Source organism: Mastigoproctus giganteus, chromosome 6, assembly GCF_048544385.1.
Source record: "Mastigoproctus giganteus isolate SK-2022 chromosome 6, ASM4854438v1, whole genome shotgun sequence".
NCBI lineage: Eukaryota > Metazoa > Arthropoda > Arachnida > Uropygi > Thelyphonidae > Mastigoproctus > Mastigoproctus giganteus.
The window spans coordinates 130,021,741-130,038,341 of NC_143580.1; the positions used below are offsets into that span (position 1 = coordinate 130,021,741).

At 37.7% G+C, this 16,601-nt stretch overlaps 1 protein-coding gene across 1 annotated transcript in view; it reads left to right on the forward strand.

The window, feature by feature from the left end:
- Nucleotides 1-16,601, forward strand: part of LOC150084576 (uncharacterized) — a 434,502-nt gene that overhangs the window by 320,315 nt on the left and 97,586 nt on the right. The window contains exon 6 of the mRNA XM_090376289.1: nucleotides 10,866-10,947. Coding sequence (XP_090232415.1) covers nucleotides 10,866-10,947 — 82 coding nt within the window. The remainder of the gene's footprint in view (nucleotides 1-10,865; nucleotides 10,948-16,601) is intronic.

The window sequence follows — 16,601 nt, forward strand, 5'->3', positions numbered from 1 at the left end:
ACCATTAACTGAATGAAATTGCAAACTTCCCATGCATATATTTGATATATTATTAAAAAACATGTTGTATATATTTGATTCTATTAGTTACTTCTATTTTCTGGATTGTTTTGAAATTTTTTTCATATTTGGTGCCCTTCAGACCATTAGAAGTTTGAAACTGTGTATTTTTTCCCACAGAGTAATGACTTTTTAGAAAGAATACAACTTTCATGTTATCATTTTTATGCTGTGAAAATGATAGGGTAAGATGGTACATGTTGATTGACCTAGTGGAGGGAAAAAAACAAGTAACCTGAAACTTTACTCAATCACTGGTGTCATACCATTCTTTAAGCAAAATCCAAAATAGTTGTAATGACAGTGGTGGGATACCTTACAGGTTCTTACACTTTATTTCTATACAAAAACCATAAGAAAATCACTTCAAAAAGTTAACTCTATGATGGTATAAAAAATTTTAGAATTTATTCATTAATCATTAATGGTTCAAGCAGGAATGGTATTTTGAAGTTCAGCTGCGAGGTGGCTCACCACAATGGCTGGATTAACTCTAAACTTCCGTCTGGTAAGCATATCCTTGCATTTGATATCATATATTTGGATCTTAGAAAGGGTTTTGATACCTGTTACACATGGAAGACTGTTGCACAAATTGGAGCAGTGTGACATTGGAGGCAAATTGCTGCTATGGATAAAGGGATAGTTGAGTGGGAGAAGACAGGGAGGTAATCAGTGGACACTGCTCTTCGTGGAGTTATTAGTGGAGTCCCCCAGGGTTCAGTGTTGGGTCCATTGTTGTTTTCTGTATTTATTGATGATGGTATATCAGGCTTAATGTTCACGTTTGCAGACGATACAAAGGTCAGCAGAGTTGTTAATGACAGTATGCTGCTGCAACAGGATCTAGAAAAGTTGAGCAGGTTGGCTGAGAGTTAGCAACTGAAGCTTAATATTAACAAATGTAAAGTACTGCATATGGGAAGCAGTAACCCCAGAGTAATGTATCAACTGTGTGGTACTACGCTGTTGGTAGAGAGTGAAAAGGACTTGGGGTAATTGTGCAGGCAGATATGAAGTTTTCTGAGCACTGTAGATGGTCTGCAAGAGTAGCTCATGGTGTCTTGTCAATGATATACAGGAATTTTGCTAGCAGGGATAAGGGGGTGATAGTCCCCTTGTATAAGGCAATGGTCAGGCCACACCTTGAGTACTGTATACAGGTCTGGAGGGCTCATTTTAGGAAGGATTTAGAGCTGCTGGAATGAGTACAGAGAAGGGCAGTGAGTGGAACAAAGGGTTGGTGTTACTAAGAAATGCTTAAGTTCTGCAAATTATAGTGTCTGGAGACTAAGCACCTGCGAGGTGATCTAATTGCGGTGTATAAGGCCTTGTATGGTTTGAACAAGCTCATTGCTAATAGGATTCTCCCTCAGATTACTCACCTAAGGGGACATAAATTTAAATTGAGGAAAGACAATTGTAGACTGGATGTGTGGAAATTTGCCTTTAACTAGCGGATGGTTGATAGTTCGAACAAACTTCGATCTGTTTTCTTGCATCATGTGCCTTTGCTAATGCTAATCCTGCAGAGCCAATATGGTACAGTCAGTATCATATTGGCTGTGTGCAATTCATTGGAAGAAAATTGCAATCGGCACTTTCTGAAGTCATGCCAATGATCCCATTACTGCATCATGTTGATGTGGTTTATTGTGTTATGTGTGCATGGTGTAGGATGCGTTTCATTGAAAAAGCTAAATGTAGACTCTTTGTATCTCAGAGCATGAGAAGTCTATTCAGGAGGGCCCGATATTACTAGCTCAGCTTGCAGAGCACTCTTGGAATGAATAATATCTTAATTATAATCCATGTTCAAGTCTTGAGGTTGATTCACATGAGATCCACATTTTCCATCTACATGAGATGGCAGGAGTTGTGACTACGTTCATGACTCCTGCCATCTCATTTGGATGAAAACCCTCCTCTGTTCTGGAAATGATAATGAACTGCAGTCAGCTCATTATCATTTCCAGAACAGAACAGACAACCCATGCACCGCTCACAATTATCGACTGCAAATGCTATCAACAACAAACTGATTGGACACTGGAGGATGGAAATTGTGTTGGTCAGATTAGTCCAAATACCTGGTGCTACACACCGATGGATGTCTTCGTGTATGGTACAAGCAACATAAATCCATGGACTCATACATGGCGGTCACTATCCAAGCAGGTGGCAGTGATTGCTTAATATGGGACGTGTTTTGCTGGCAAGAACTAGGACCCCTGGTGCATATGGACCAATGTTTCATTGGTGAGGTCTACCGGCAGCCCTTAGGAGACCATTCACACCCTACCATGTTGCACTTTTTATGGACAGAAATGGGATCTTCCAAGGCAATAATGCAGCACATCATCAGGCCTGCTGTGCACACGTGTGTTCAAGGTATCACCAATCTTGATTGGCCTCCAAATTTGCCTGACCTCAATCCAGTTGAATACATGTGGAATTCTTTGCAGTGAGAAGTGTGGCATATGGACATGCAACTATCATCAATTCTGATACTGTGGAAAGCCTTGCTGGCGACATCCCTGACGTCTTTGGGCAACTAGTGGATTCAATATTTAGATGAGTAGCGCTTGTTAACTTTGTGAACGGTGGCCCAGCATGGTATTAGACAGGTGGTCATAATTGAATGAGCATTCAGTGTGTGTGTGTGTGTGTGTGTGTGTGTGTGTGTGTGTGTGTGTGTGTGTGCGTGCGTGTGCACTCGCAAAATAGATTTTGGGTGTTTGGACATCATGGAAAAAGGGGGGGGGGAAATCAGATTATCTCAGTTGATTAGTCCCTAAGTCCCCTTAATTCAGATCCCCTGATCTCTCATATAGAAACTTTGCTACTAATGTGAAACAGCTACTCCAATCATTTTCAGAATTTCTGTGCTTATTTAGAATACCCTATTGGACCTAAAACTTTTCATGATACCAATCGTCCGAAGGCAAACCAAGGTGAGAAAGCAAACTTTTTTGTTTTGCTTGTTTAAAAAATTGTATGTATGTATATTAGCATTAGCAGAGGCATATGATGCAAGAAAGCAAAACAAAGAAAGCAAAACTTTTTTTTTTTTTTTTTTTTTTTTTGCTGATGCTTATACAGCATCAGTAAAAAAAAAAAAAAAAAAAAAAACCATCTACCCATTTCACCCATCCATTCACTTTAAATGTTTGTCTAGTTCTGCCTTGAATTTGTTTAAGCTGTTAACTTCTACAACAGACGAAAGCTTGTTCTAGCAATCAACCACCCAATGGCTAAAGGCAAATTTCTGCACATCTATTCTACAACTGTCTTTCCACATTTATGTCTCCTCAGGCACTTAATCTGAGCAAGAAGAAGAATCCCATCAGCATTGAGATTGGTCAATCCATTCAAGGTCTTATACACCTCAATCAGATCACTTCACAGGTGCCTTTCTTCAAAAGAGTAACCCTTTTTTTTTCCATTCACTAATCATGGTGCCCTTCAGACCTGTATGCAGTACTCAAGGTGTGGCCTGACCATTGCCTTATGTAAAGGGATAGAAAATTCCTGTATATCATTGACAAGACACTATTAGCTACTCTTGAAAACAGTCTGCACTGCTTAGAAAACTTCATATCTGACTGCACAATAACCTCCAGATCCTTTTCATTCTCTAGCCTGAGTGTAGTACCACACAGTTGATACATTACTTTGGGGTTACTCCTACCCATATGCAGTACAGTGGGGCCTCGACTTACGATGACATCCACAACCGATATACCTTCCATACGATCTTTTATTTTAAGGACTGATGATATTTGCAGGTACCGACGGCTTTCCAATATAGCTGGAATGATAGAGGGAGGAAATTTTCAGACGCGTGGCACAGGAACATCACTCATACGATTGTTCTGAACCAATTAGTGTCTTTGTTATTGTTCAACTCGTGGAACACGGAACGTCACTCATACGATTGTTTCAGATCTATGACAATTTAAACTTAAAGCTCCGTTGACCAGTGGCAATGCTGTGTGCTTTGAAGACCTTAAAGACAGCATTGGCTGGTTCGAGTGCTTCAAAAAAAGGACTGATATCAAAAGTGTTGAAAGACATTGGAAGGCATCCAGTGCTGATAAAAAAAAAAAAAAAAAAAAAAGCAGTTGAAACCTTTAAAATTGAATTCCAACAGTTTTTTTAACCAGGTGGGTTATCTTCCCCAGCAGGTTTTTAACATTGACGAAACTGGCCTCTTCTGGAAGTGAATGCCCAGGAACACATGCGTCACTAAGGATGAGGCTAGCTTACCTGGGCACAAGCCTATGAAAGATAGGCTCACTATCCTGTTGGGTACCAATGCCTCTTGAGATTTTAAGCTGAAGCCTTTTCTTGTGTATCACTCTAACACCCCCAGAGTATTTAAACAACAAAAGGTTGACAAAGGCATACTGGGAGTGTTTTGATGCAGTAAGAAGAAGGCCTAGTTACAGGAAATGTCTTCAATGAATAGGAACTTGAATTTTTTTGTTCTTCAGTGAAGAGTTATCTTAAGAAAAATAAGCTTCCTGTAAAGGCACTGCTCCTGCTGGATAATGTGGCAGACAACAATCCTAACCTTGTTCAATCTCTTGAGGCACAATTTGACTTTGTTGAAGTTAAATTTTTTCCACCCAGCACTACTCCTCTTCTTCAACCAAACCAGCAAGTGATTGCAAACTTCGAGAAAATCTACACCACAAAAATGTTCACAAGTTGCTTTGCAGCAACCTCTGGTGAAAATGCTCTTACCTTCAAAGATTTTTGGAAGTTGAAGTTCAACATGCTGGACTGTGTGAGTGAGACTAATTGTAAGTTCTTGGAATGATGTTTCCACCAGGTGCTTAAATTCAGCCTTGAAAAACATTTGGCCTTTAATTATCCATAACATTGTTGGATTTAAAGATGATTGTGCTTTGACTAATGATATTGTCACTTTGGGTAAATCAGTGGGCTGGAGGTTGACGAAGACAATGTGGAGGACCTTATTGACACTCATGGGCATGATCTGACAACAGAGGAGCTATAACAGTTGGAGAAAATTATGGAGAGTAACACTTGCGATGGAGAGGAAGAAAAATATGCCCAAAAAATGTCAGCTGAAGACTGTCATTTCTTGTTGGGAGTGTTTAAGAGAAGTGGTAAAACAACATTCTGACATTGAAAACACTGAACTGATGATGAGCAAAATGGAAGACGAAGTCATTTCTTCCTTCAGGAAGCTACAAAAATGTCATCAAAAACAGTCAACTTTGGACAGTTTCTTTGCCAGTAGCTACAAAGGACTGAAAAGACACCTGACGCTTGATGTAATCCCACCACCACTACGTCACCATTGATTTCATCAGCTCTGTACTTCAAGTCTAAGGTAAATGCTAATTTATTGTTTGTTTGTTTTTGTTATTTTAAGATGTTTTATGACTATTTCTTTAATAAACTTTATAAAACATTAATTTTTAATGTGAAAAATAAGTATAACATGTAAAAAATACCTATTTTATATGTTGTTGGGTTACAAATAACAGGAAATCATTGTATTATTAATTTCAACTTACGGTGGGTTTTGTAGAACAAATTACCATCAGATGTTGAAGCCCCACTGTACTTTACATTTGTCAATGTTAAACTTCAGTTGCCACCTCTCAGTCCATCTGCTAAACTTTTCTAGATCCTATTGCAGCAGCGTACTGTCATTAGTGTCCTTAACAACCCTGCCAACCTTTGTATCGTGTGCAAACTTGGACATTAAGCCTGTTATACCATCATCAATATTATTAATAAATACAGAAAACAACAATGGACCCAACACTGAACCCTGGGGGACACCACTAATAACATTACTCCCCGAAAAGCAGTGTCCATTGATTACCACTCTGTCTTTTCCCACTCAACGATCCCTTTATCCATAGCAGCAATTTGACTGCACAAATTGGAGCAGCCATACCATTCCAATTTGTGCAGCAGTCTTCCATGTGCAACAGTATCAAAAGCCTTTCTAAGGTCCAAATATATATCAAAATTATTACCTGCATCCAGTTCCTTTGTGACCACATCAGAGTATCCAATCAAATTGGTCAGACAAGACTTCCCCTTAACAAACACATGTTGTGTCCAAACTATAACTGAAGTCTTGTGTAAATGATCCTGCAATACGTCTTTAACCAGTTCCTCCATTAATTTCCCCAGAACAGAAGTTAAACTAACAGGTCTATAATTACTTGTGTCACCCTTTGACCCCCCCTTTGTGAATGGGGGCCACACTGGCACAACTCCAGTCCATGGGTACCTCCCCTGAGTCCAAGGATGCTCTCATAATTATGGCTAAGGGTTTGCTTACTTCTTTTGCTTCCTCCTTTAATATAACTGGATAGATCCCATCCACCCACCCACAGGTGCCTTTGTTATGTTTATTTTAAACAACTTCTGCTCCACTTTGCTCTCAATTATTACAAAATCATTTAGCTCAATGCCAGAGTTTAATACACCTCTGGCATTGCTCTCCCTGAAAAACTACTCACATGTAAATGTTGATGCATAATACTCATTCAGTTTGTTAGCTACCTGAGCAGGATCATCAACAGTTGAACCATTGCTATCAAGTGTACCAATCTGATTCACCCCCCCTCCTTTTAGAGTTTACATAAGTAAAGAACTCTTTGCTGTTTTTCTATGCATCTTTTGCCAAATATTTCTTGTAATCTGCCTTTGCCTGCCTAACCTCCTTTGTGACTTGATTGCAGACCAGCTTATATCTACCATAGATTTCTGTCACCTGTTAATTTATATGTATACAATGCATTTTTCTTCTCTGCTGTGGGTCTCATTAATTCTGACCTCCATTTAGGCCTAATCCTTGAACAATATTTCGTAGTTGGTATGAAAAGCCTCGTAGCTTCCAAGATTAATTCTTTGAATGCTTCCCATTTAGAATTTGCTATTGGTAACATCATCAGGTAGTCCCACTGTATAGAGTTTAAAAACTGTCTCAGACCGCTATATTCGCCTTTACAAAAGCAAAAAACCTACCCCTGATGATCGTTACCTTTTTGAGTAAATCCCACGTCAGCACACTGTGATCACTGCCACCTAGTTGTTCCTTTATCTGCAGCTTCTTAATTCGTGAAGAATCACTACTGATAATCAGATCAAGAGTATTATTCCCTTTGGTTTCCTCCCAAATATTCTGCTGTAGAAAAAAATCATCCAATAAATCCACAAAAGCTTTGCTAGTGTGTGAGTGACCAACCCACATGTTCCAGTCAATATCTGGGAAATTAAAATTCCCTATTATAAGACTGTCTGATTTACTGGCCCACTTCATTTCTCTGCACAGTTGTTCATTATACTCATTGGAGTCATTAGGCCTATAGCTTACTCCTACTCTCAATTTTGCCTTCCCAGTGCTTATGTCACACCAAACTGACTCAACACTGCACTGTCCACCCATGTTAGGTTAGCTCCCCACACTTCTTTAGATTTTGTGTTTCTTAATTATTTGGGAAATTTTATTTAGGAATAACTGGATAATTAAGAATTTGTTTTTTTATTAAACTTTAACATAAATACATTCACATTTTGGAAACATCAGCTTTCCATCCTGGTGGTGCTCACCAAACATTAGCATTAGCATTAGCATTAGTAGAGGCATTTGATGCAAGAAAGCAAGCTTATGCAGCATCAGCCAAAAAAAAAAAAAAAAAAAAAAAAGTAACATAAATAAATAAAAATAACCACTTCCACTTCACCCCTCTGTTCGTTCGAAATACCTGTCCAGCTGAGCCTTAAACTTATTTAGGCTATCAACTTCCACGACAAGGGATGGAAGTCTGTTCCACCCACCAACCACCCGCTGGCTAAAGGCAAATTTCCGCACATCTATCCTACATCTGTCTTTCCTCAATTTGAATTTATGCCCTCTCAGGTGATTTTTCTGAGCTAGAGGAAGAATCCCATCAGCATTGAGCATGCTCAAACCATTCAAGGCTTTGTACACCTCTATCAGATCACCCCGCTGGTGCCTAGTTTCCAGACACTGTAATTTGCAAAACTTAAGCCTTTCTTCGTAAGAGAACCCCTTTGTCCCATTCACCAATCTAGTTGCCCTTCTCTGTACTCGTTCCAGCAGCTCTACATCCTTCCTGAAATGAGGCCTCCAGGCCTGTATACAGTACTCTAGGTGTGGCCTGACCATTGCCTTATACAAGGGAATAATCACCTCCTTATCCCTGCTAGAAAAATTCCTATATATCATTGACAATACACCATGAGCTACTCTTGCAGCTCGTCTGCACTGCTCAGAGAACTTCATATCTGCCTGCACCACCACCCCCAGGTCCCTTTCATTCTCTACCACTGTCAGTGTAGTACCACAGAGTTGATACGTTGCTCTGGGGTTGCTGTTTCCCATATGTAGTACTTTACATTTGTCAATGTTAAACTTCATTTGCCACCTCGAAGCCCATCTGCTCAACCTTTCCAAATCCTGTTGCAGCAGCATAGTGTCAGTAGTGTCCTTGACAACCCTGCCAACCTTCGTATCGTCTGCAAACTTGGACATTAAGCCTGATATACCATCATCAATATCATTTATAAATACAGAAAACAATAAAGGCCCCAATACTGAACCCTGAGGGACTCCACTAATAACATTAGTCCACGATGAGCAGTGTCCATTGATTACCACTCTCTGTCTTCTCCCCCTCAACCACCCCTTTATCCATAGCAGCAACTTGCCTCCAATGCCACACTGCTCCAATTTGTGCAGCAGTCTTCCATGTGCAACAGTATCAAAAGCCTTTCTAAGATCCAAGTATATAATATCAAAGTTATTCCCTGCATCCAGTTCTTTTGTGACTGCATCATAGTATCCAATCAAATTGGTCAGGCAAGACTTCCCCTTAACAAAACCATGCTGTGTCCTAGCTATAACTGAAGTCTTGTCTAGATGATCCTGCAGTGCTTCTTTCACCAGTGCCTCCATTAATTTTCCGGGAACAGAAGTTAAACTCACAGGTCTATAATTACTTGTGTCAGCCTTTGATCCCCCTTTGTGAATTGGGGTCACATTTGCACATCTCCAGTCAATGGGTACCTCCCCTGAGTCCAAGGAAGCTCTCATAATTATGGCTAAGGGTTTGCTTACCTCCTTTGCTGCCTCCTTTAATATAACTGGATAGATCCCATCCACCCCAGGTGCCTTTCTTGTGTTTATCTTCAACAATTTCTCCTCCACTTTGCTCTCAGTTATTACAAGATTCTCTAGCTTACTGCTAGAGTTGAATACACCTCTGGCATTCCCCTCGCTGAATAACTCCTCATGTGTGAATGTCGATGCAAAATATTCATTTAGTTTGTTAGCTACCCGAGCAGGGTCATCAACAGTTGACCCATCGATCTCAAGTGGACCAATCTGATTCATCCCCTTCCTTCTAGAGTTTACATAAGTAAAGAACTCTTTGCTGTTTTTCTTCGCATCCCTTGCCAAGGATCTCTCGTAATCTGCCTTCGCCTGCCTAACCTCCTTTGTAACTTGGTTACAGATCAACTTGTATCTATCATAGGCGTCCGTGTCACGTGTTAATTTGTATGTATCCCATGCATTTTTCTTCTCTGCCATATGCCTCATTAGTTCATCTGACAACCATTTAGGCCTAAACCTTGAACAATATTTCTTAGTTGGTATGTAAAGCCTAGTAGCTTCCACGATAAGTTCTTTGAATGCTTCCCATTTTGAATTTGCTGTTGGCAATATCATCAGTTGATCCCACTGTATAGAATTTAAATACTGTCTCAGTCCATTGTAGTCGCCTTTACGAAAGCAATACCCCTTCCCTTTACCCCTAATGGTAGTTACCTCTTTGAGTAACTCCCACTTCAGCACACTGTGATCACTGCCACCAAGTGGTTCATTTATCTGCAGATTCTTAATGCATGAAGAATCACTACTGATAATCAAATCAAGAGTATTACTCCCTCTAGTTGCCTCCCGAACATGCTGATGTAGAAAACAATCATCCAATAAATCCACAAAAGCCTTGCTACTGTGTGAGTGACCAGCCCCCAAATTCCAGTCAATATCTGGGAAATTAAAATCCCCCATTATAAGACTCTCTGATTTACTGGCCCACTCTATTTCTCCGAACAGTTTCTTATTATACTCATCAGAGTCATTAGGCGTATAGCACACTCCTACTCTCAATTTTGATCTCCCAATGCTTATGTCACACCAAACTGACTCGACACTGCACTGTCCAGCGATGTCGACTGGCTTCACTTCCTTGGATTTTATGTGTTTTTTAACTAATAGCATAACCCCTCCTCCCTTCCTATCCTGTCTATCCTTTCTGTAGACATTGTACTCCCCAAATTCCAGTTCTGCATTTCTTATATCTGTGTGACACCACGTCTCTGAAATCCCCACAATATCTGCCTTTGATGTTTTGAGCAATACCTCAAATTCATCAAATTTATTTACTAAACTCCTAGCATTGGTGTACACACAAGTATACATGCACCTGTTCTTTTTCTTAGCTACCCAAACAAGTTTTTAATTTCTAATTTTGGGGTGACAGGTAAGAATCTTAAAATGTCTTGGTTTTGGACATTCAACATATACTCCCTTTTTGGAAAAAAGGCATCAAAGCCATGCTAGATAAGAATGAAATTGAGGTGACAGATATTATGAAAAAAATTAAAAGAAACCCTTAATGTAATTTTTATAATCTCTGTCAATACATTTTTAGTATATTATATTACCATTTTTATTATATACTAGAAATGATTATTCATTAATTTATTTCTGTTTTTAGGCTTCATCCTCCTGATGCCTGTCTTTTTGAGCTTATGAGGTTTCGAATTAGGCCACCACGAAATCGAGAGTTGCCTTTACAAGTATATATATATATATATATATGTATATATATATGTGTGTGTGTGTATTATTATTATTGATTTAGTTACTAGGAGTTTCTAATCCTTTAATACTCTGTAACCAGTAGTTTCTGCTTTGATGTTTGAAAAGTCATTAACTTTGTAGTACCGGCATTGAACTGTTATTCTGTGTTTCTGTTAAAGTGGTATGATGCAAGGAAGAATGTTTATTCTGCATCTATTGGGGTGGGGCACATATTATCCCATCTTAGAATGTAAAGTTTGCTGTGTTTTAGAATTTTCCAGCTTTTTATCACTGCATTGTGGTTTGCATTGAGATTAAACATAAAATATACACTTCAGAAAATTGGAAATGAAATTTTGCCGTATGATTCAGTAATTTTTGTTTTCAAACTTTTGTGAAGCGTAAAGCAAACGGAAAAGAAGAGCTTAGTCATATGGTCTGACTTTTGCAAATGCACCACAATCTGGTTGGCAGAGAAAGTGGCATACTGCTCTTGCTAATTTTTTCCAATGGCCAAATGAATACACCAGAAAAGGGTTCAATTTCTTTTTCTAAATTCCAGCTATCTTCTTTGGACATTCATCAAAATTTCCCATGCTTTCCTTGGACTTCTCAATTTGCTATGCAGTAAAGAAACATATGTGAGCAGAGGTGCAATATAGTAAAGCACTTGACGAGGTCAAAAATATGCTTCAACAATAAATGGATCGCCCTTTGCTGTTATACTGATAGTTTGCTGCAAAAAAGCAGCTACAATGAAGTTGTACCCTCTTCTTTTTGTTGAAGAAGGGGATACAACTTCATTATTAAAGAGGGGGTACAACTGATTATTAAAGAACAAATACTGAAGAACATTGTTCTTCAGTATTTGTTCTTTAATAATTGTGATTAACAAGGAAGGAAGGATGGTGCTTCAGCTCTTATTTCCACATTTAACAAAATGTAGAAATAAGATTTGTTAGAATTAAGTTTTTAAAATCCTGATATGGCTACAAAAGGTTAGAATTACTATCTGATATATTTGTTTTCTGTGAAAGTAAATCTTTGTTGCTCTCTAAATTGAGGGAGGCTATCTTCTTTAGCTCCTAGCAGAAAGTCTTACATAGAGTAGTTTCCTCTCTAATCAATAGGAAAGTACAGAAACCTTAATGCTTTAAAGGTTTAAAAACATTACTGACTATGTATCGAGCAGACCAAAAGGCTTTTGGGTGCCAGTAAAATCTACAAAGAATGGATTAAAAAATTAGATGACAAGGTGTGGGGAGAAGAATAGAAAGATTTTACTTTTTTTTTCTTTCTTTCTTTCTATTTTTTATTTATTTATTTATTTTTTTTTTTTTCTGTAGACAACTGCATTTATTTGTCATTGCCACATGAATGGTTTTTGTGCAATCATTGTTGAGTAGCTCTCACAAAATGTGACATCAGTTTTTCAGCCACTTAAAGTGTGATCCACTGCTTTCAAGAAAACCTGTTCACGAATGATATTAAATAAAATTATGCTTTGTCTTACAACATGCTGCAGGTAATATTTGTGTTTCAGTATGAACATGGAATGACCTGATGAAAAAGTCATTACCAACTGTTTAAACATGCTGGATTTTGTCAACTTTAGAATGTTGCAACAAACGAAGCTTTGTGTTCTTCTTCCTCTATTAATAGTGAAGAAATTTTTGGGGATGTACATCATTGTCTAAACTTGGAGGGGAAACGTGTTTTGAAGTGAATGCAATTGGGTGTTTCAGGAAATGCACAAATGAAAGTGAATTTGAGCACACTTAATGGAATCTGAAATTTATTGGGAATTTGTATGAGTAAGCAGATTAATTGTACTCTCATTAGAATTTGAATTAGATTAATATTTGTACATTGTTTTTTTCCCTAACTACAAACATGTGTGAACTGCTGTTATGTGCCTTCGCAGTTCACTTTTAAAACATTCTCTGCCACTGAAATTTTTTGACAGATTATTTAAAGTCTCAAACCAATTTCCCTGTCTATGGTTGGGTTTTGATTTATATGTACTTATTATATATACAGTCCATTCCAGTTATTTGGGACACATCGGGACTAGTGCATTTTGGCCCGATTAAGCGGCTGCCCCAATCATTCGAAGTTTCACGTAGATAGTTAAAAATACAACGTACCCCCCCCATACAATTGATTCACTGTACAATCAAATCACGTTACGACGAACTCACCATAGTAAAGTACCGTTCACTGTATGATGTATAGTAAGTGCCGGTCATTGTGATCATATTTGTGGGAATTTTAATTCTATTAAACAGCAATTCTAATTAGTGAAAATAGGAGGAATATTATCCACAGGCTATAAAAACAAAGATATATTAGGCACAAATTTACCCTTTATTACCTTATCAATTAAAAAATTAAATGATAAGTGAAAATCGGAAGAATATACATGATAATCGTTATAATTAATACGTACTGTAATATGTACATACTAGCTAGTTGACATTTCTGTTCACTGACATTTGTGGGTGGGGGGGTTAAAATTTAAAACAGTAAAAAGATAAGCAATCAATAACAAAGAACACGGCACACACAAATTGCAAGTAACACGATACGCGAAAGTGAGAACGGAGTAATGAGTTACAAAGCTTTAAAAATAGGAATTTAAAAATAGAAAATCTGAAAATTAATTTTTTTATATGATTGAAGATTTCATGGAAGTGTAAACATATTTCGCCATAATAACCCACAGAATTCAAGCTGTCAGTATTATCGCAAATTCAGTAAGATCAAGTTTACTGTCCGTTTATGATAGATTTCACTAACAGAAAAGACCAATAAACAGGTGAATGCTAATTGTTTTTATTGTTTTATGGTTGTGACATCCAGAATTTCGACCGAACCACATGGTACAGTCGGAGACAATCGTAGGGTAATCTCCAGTGCTACAGTCTCCTGTCACAATTAAATGGCATGCTGTCCTTATTAAGCGAAGTAAACCCTGGCTATTTTCTCGATTGGTTTCTGTTTTTTAAGATTTGCCCCAAATAAACGGCTGCCCTAATTAAACAGTGGCCCAAATAACTGGAATCCACTGTATATATATATACAGTCAGTCCTCGTATAACGTGTGTTTACACTACACGAATTCAATCATACGCGATTTATAAATAGGAGAACGATATCTTATATAACACGAACCGAATTCGCTTATGCACGATTCGCCTTTGTGTTTACAAGAAATGGCAGCTGAACGTGGAATCACCCCCAACTGAACGCAGCACGATAGGAATGAAGAGAAGATTCTGAAAATGTATTTATGTTTTTCATATCAGTGAAGGGGAAACACGTTTCACCATAATAACGTAAAAACCAACACAATTCCAGTTATCGTTATTATCGCAAATGCAATTAGATCGAGTTTACTACCAGTTTATAACAGATTCCACTAGCAGAAACGCAACCGGAAATTGTTTTTATTGTTTAATGGTAGTAACCCCTAGAAATGTGCTTTAGTAAACTGTGAGGTATTAATAGGTATCTCTGCCTTTACGGTGTTGTTTATTCAGTTGCTACACGCGCGCAGCTTTGTTTATGTGTATCAAGCGTGCCTCCTCATTTTGTAATTGTGCTTTATTCCCTAAAAATGAGTAAAATACTTAAAAGGTGTGAAAAGGAAGCGTCCTGGTGAAGACACTCCAGATTCAGAGAGAAAAAGAAAAGCAATATCGATAAACAGAGGCGGACTGGGTCAAAAATTCTTACCCAGGAAAATTTATAGTGGTCTCATGCTATGGTTTATGGCCAAAATCACACCGGCCTCCGGCCCACCAGGGTTTCCCCAGTAAGGCTTATGGCCAGTCAGCCTCTGTCGATAGAGAAAAAATATTAAATTGTGAAACGCTTTGAGCGAAATGAAAGATCACATGATATTGCACGTGCTACAGACCTAAATGAGGCAATGCCGAGAATTATAAAGAATGCAGAGAAAATAGAAACAACTTTCATAGCAGGAACAACTCAAAGTGTAATTAAAATCCATTAGATTAAGACACAAAGAATTGGAAGAGATGGAACGGCTGTCATCTGTTTGGATAGAAAATCAAACAAAAAACAAGTTTGCTTACAATAGAAGCAAAAGCATTAGCAATATTTTATTACGTAATAGTTGTAATTAAATATGTATAATAAAATACGTATTTTATTACGATAATTTATTGTGTTTGGTAATGTTTTGGTTACAAATGTTGTTCAATCTTGGGTGGTCGGCACCTAACCCTGTTTTTCCCATTGGGCCTGTTGTTTATAATGCACGATTTTGCATTGCACAAGGGTTTCTAGGAACACAACTATCGTGCTATATGAGGACTAACTGTGTTGTATATATATATATATATATAGTCAAGAATAATGATATAGAGAAGCTATATGATATGGGAGGAAAATTAAGTTTAAAATTAGTTAAGTCTGAATTACAATAACATTACTTATGGATCAGGGACACTGCATTAGCAAAAAATACCCTATAGCCATAATGTGTACATGTATATATAAAATATTGTAGGTAGAACCTGTTAACGAGCTTTATGTAAAAATTAAAACTGATGAATATTCGGTTTACCCTGGGAGCGATATATGTTGTGAAATAAAGGGGTGTGAAATGAACAGGAAAATAAAAAAAATAAGATTTGCACCGATTGAATCAATACCAAATAAATTTTAAGATTTTGAAAAACTTGAAAGACTTTGAATGAACAATCAAGGTAGAAATAAGATATGCAATGTTATTTCCACCTTGATCGTTCGTTCAAGATCTTTCAAGTTTTTTTCAAAATCTTTCAAGTTTTTTTCAAAATCTTTCAAGTTTTTCAAAATCTTAAAATTTTTTTCAAAATCTTAAAATTTATTTGGTATTGATTCAATCGGTGCAAATCTTATTTTTTTATTTTCCTGTTCATTTCACACCCCTTTATTTCACAACATATATCGCTTCCAGGGTAAACCGTATATTCATCAGTTTTAATTTTTACATAAAGCTCGTTAACATGTTCTACCTACAATATTTTATATATACATATATATATGTATATATATATATATACACACATACACATTTGAGGAGTGCCTGTATAAATATATATGAGAGTGCTTCAATAAAGAATTGCCCTCACCTACTTCCACATATCGCAGAGTCATGATATTTTGTGTGTAGCATCATACATATCTCTGTACTAAAGGTGTAAAATTTCAGCCGTGTGTCTTAATTTGTTTTTCTTTTACAGAGCTGAATGTGTGATGAAGTCATCATGGATAAAGTTGAACCCAGAGCTGTAATCCGGTATTTGTTCTTGAAGGGGAAATCTCCTAAAGAAATCCCCGAGGCAATGACTGCTGTATATAAGGATGAAGCTCCATCCTATGGCATTGTGAAGCACTGGCATAGAGAGTTTAGGTGTGGTCGGACATCGGTAGAATCTGAGCCCATTCCAGGTCGTCCCCATTCAGCCATTGATGACAGCACAATCAGAAAAGTGGAGTTGTTAATCATGGAAGATCGCCAGATATCTGTGCGCAAATTGTACCACGAGGTGAAGATTAGTGTGGGCTCTGTTGAAACAGTCCTTCGTGTTCAACTCCATTTACAGAAATTGAGTGCAAGATGGATTCCCCGATTATT